The sequence below is a fragment of the Bison bison genome, unplaced genomic scaffold (assembly GCF_000754665.1).
Source record: "Bison bison bison isolate TAMUID 2011002044 unplaced genomic scaffold, Bison_UMD1.0 scf7180017863978, whole genome shotgun sequence".
In the NCBI taxonomy this organism is placed as follows: Eukaryota; Metazoa; Chordata; class Mammalia; order Artiodactyla; family Bovidae; genus Bison; species Bison bison.
In genome coordinates this window covers 111,671-113,898 of record NW_011494550.1, presented here as the reverse complement: position 1 = coordinate 113,898, position 2,228 = coordinate 111,671, and the positions used below count along the sequence as shown (strand labels likewise).

Sequence of the window (2,228 nt, the reverse complement as noted above, 5' to 3'; positions counted from 1 at the left end):
GCAATGAATAGTAAATAAGTCATAGAGAATATAGTGAATAGTATAGACAGCAATATTGTACTACAATCATAAAACTTGCTGAAAAACTAAAACTGATTTATCCCAACCAGTTAAGAGAAAGGAAAATTGTTTAACGTGATAGAGGTGGGAAATTTCACTGCAATGGAAGTCATATCGCTATATATAAATGTGTCAAAGTAAAGCTTTATACACCTTAAATTTATACAATGTTATATGTCAATATATGTCAATGTAAGTACTTTATATGTCAATAAAGTATTTACATGAATAAAAATATATTGTTTCTATCCTTAAAAGAGAAACATTCTAATATTGGGAAGCATTGCTGCTCAGTCACTAAGTTGTGTCCAACTCTTTGCAACACTGCCGCACTCCAGGCTCATCTGTCCTCCACTATCTCCTGGAGTTTGCTCAAGTTCATGACCATTGAGTTAGTGATGCTATCCAAACATCTCATCCTCTGCTGTCCCTTTCTCCTTTTGCCTTCAACCTTTCCCAACATCAGGGTCTTTTCCAATGAGTTAGCTCTTTGCATCAGGTGGCCAAAATATTGGAGCTTCAGTTTCAGCTTCAGCATCAATCTTTCCAATGAATATTCAGGGTCGATTCCCTTTAGGAGTGACTGGTTTGATCTTGTTGCTGTCCAAGGGACTCTCAAGAGTCTCTTCCAGCACCACAATTCAAAAGCATCAATTCCTTGGTTCCCAGCCTTATTTATGGTCCAACTTTCGCATCTGTACATGACTACGGGAAGTGATGTCTGCTTTTTCACTGTCTGGGTTTGTCATAGCTTTCCTTCCAAGGAGGAAGCATCTTTTAATTTCATAGCTGCACTCACTGTCTGCAGTGATTTTGGAGGCCAAGAAAATAAAATCTGTCACTGCTTCCATATTTAGTTTATTTCAAAAGCAATTAGGTCTAAAAAGAGTCTTTAAAGAGGCTGGGCAAAGGGGTTCTTGCTGAGAAGAAGTTTCTGGAGGGCACCCTTCAGATCTCGGTTCCTCAGGCCATAGATGAAGGGGTTCAGCATGGGGGTGACCATGGTGTACATCACTGTGGCTGCCATGTCCCTCTGGGTGGTGTGTGTGGATGCAGGGTTGAAGTAGACCCCAATGATAGTCCCATAGAAGAGACAGACAACACAAAGGTGAGAGCCACATGTGGAGAATGCTTTCCATCTGCCCTGGACAGAAGGCACCTTCCACACAGTCACAGCAATGGGTGTATAGGAGGCCATGATGCACACAAAAGAGATGAGAACCACTGGGCCCCCAAGGACCAACACCAGCATCTCATTGACTTGGGTGTCAGAGCAGGAGAGCTTGATCAAGGCATTGATATCACAGAAGAAGTGTGGGATCCTATTGGTGCAAAAGGACAAGTGGGACATCAGGATAGCGTGGACCATGGAGATGAGGTTGGCTGAGATCCAGGGTATCACCACCAGCAAAGTACACCGAAGGACACTCATGATTGTCATGTAGTGCAGTGGGCTGCAGATGGCCAGGTAGCGGTCATAAGCCATGGCTGAGAGAAGCATGCTGTCAGCTGCCCCAAAGGTGATGAAGAAATACATCTGGGCCAGGCAAGCTGAGAAGGAGATGGTGGTGAGCCCACACAGATGGTTCACCAGCATCTTGGGGATGGTGGTGGACGTAAAGCAGATGTCAAGAAGAGACAAGTTGCTGAGGAAGAAATACATGGGGCTGTGGAGGTGAGGGTCCAAGATGATGGCCAGGATGGTGAGAAGATTCCCCAGGCACCCACTCAAATACAGAATGCAGGACAGGCTGAAAAACACCTGCCTCTGCAGGGGCTGCTGGGAGAGGCCAAGGAGGATGAATTCAGAGACTTGGGTCTGATTGTCCATGTCCAGGCAGTGCTAAAGCCAGAAATAGGGGCATCAACAGTGGGAAGAAAACAGATTACCTCACTGCTCTTTCAAACCCATCCCTGAAGATGCATCTCACTTAACCACGCTGAGCCTAGTTTCCCCATCTGTTGCTGCTGCTACTGCTGCTACTGCTGCTAAGTCGCTTCAGTCGTGTCCAACTCTGTGCGACCCCATAAACGGCAGCCCACCAGGCTCCCCTGTCCCTGGGATTCTCCAGGCAAGAACACTGGAGTGGGTTGCCATTTCCTTCTCCAATGCATGAAAGTGAAAAGCGAAAGTGAATTTGCTCAGTCGTGTCCAACTCCCCATCTGT

The 2,228-nt window shown here is 45.8% G+C and overlaps 1 protein-coding gene across 1 annotated transcript; it reads right to left on the bottom strand.

Annotated features, from left to right (window-relative positions):
* Positions 1-952: 952 nt before the first annotated feature.
* Positions 953-1,891, bottom strand: LOC104984317 (olfactory receptor 1361-like). Its single transcript, XM_010833995.1, has one exon. The coding sequence runs from the start codon at positions 1,889-1,891 to the stop codon at positions 953-955; it is 939 nt and encodes a 312-aa protein (XP_010832297.1).
* Between the last annotated feature and the right edge of the window lie 337 nt (positions 1,892-2,228).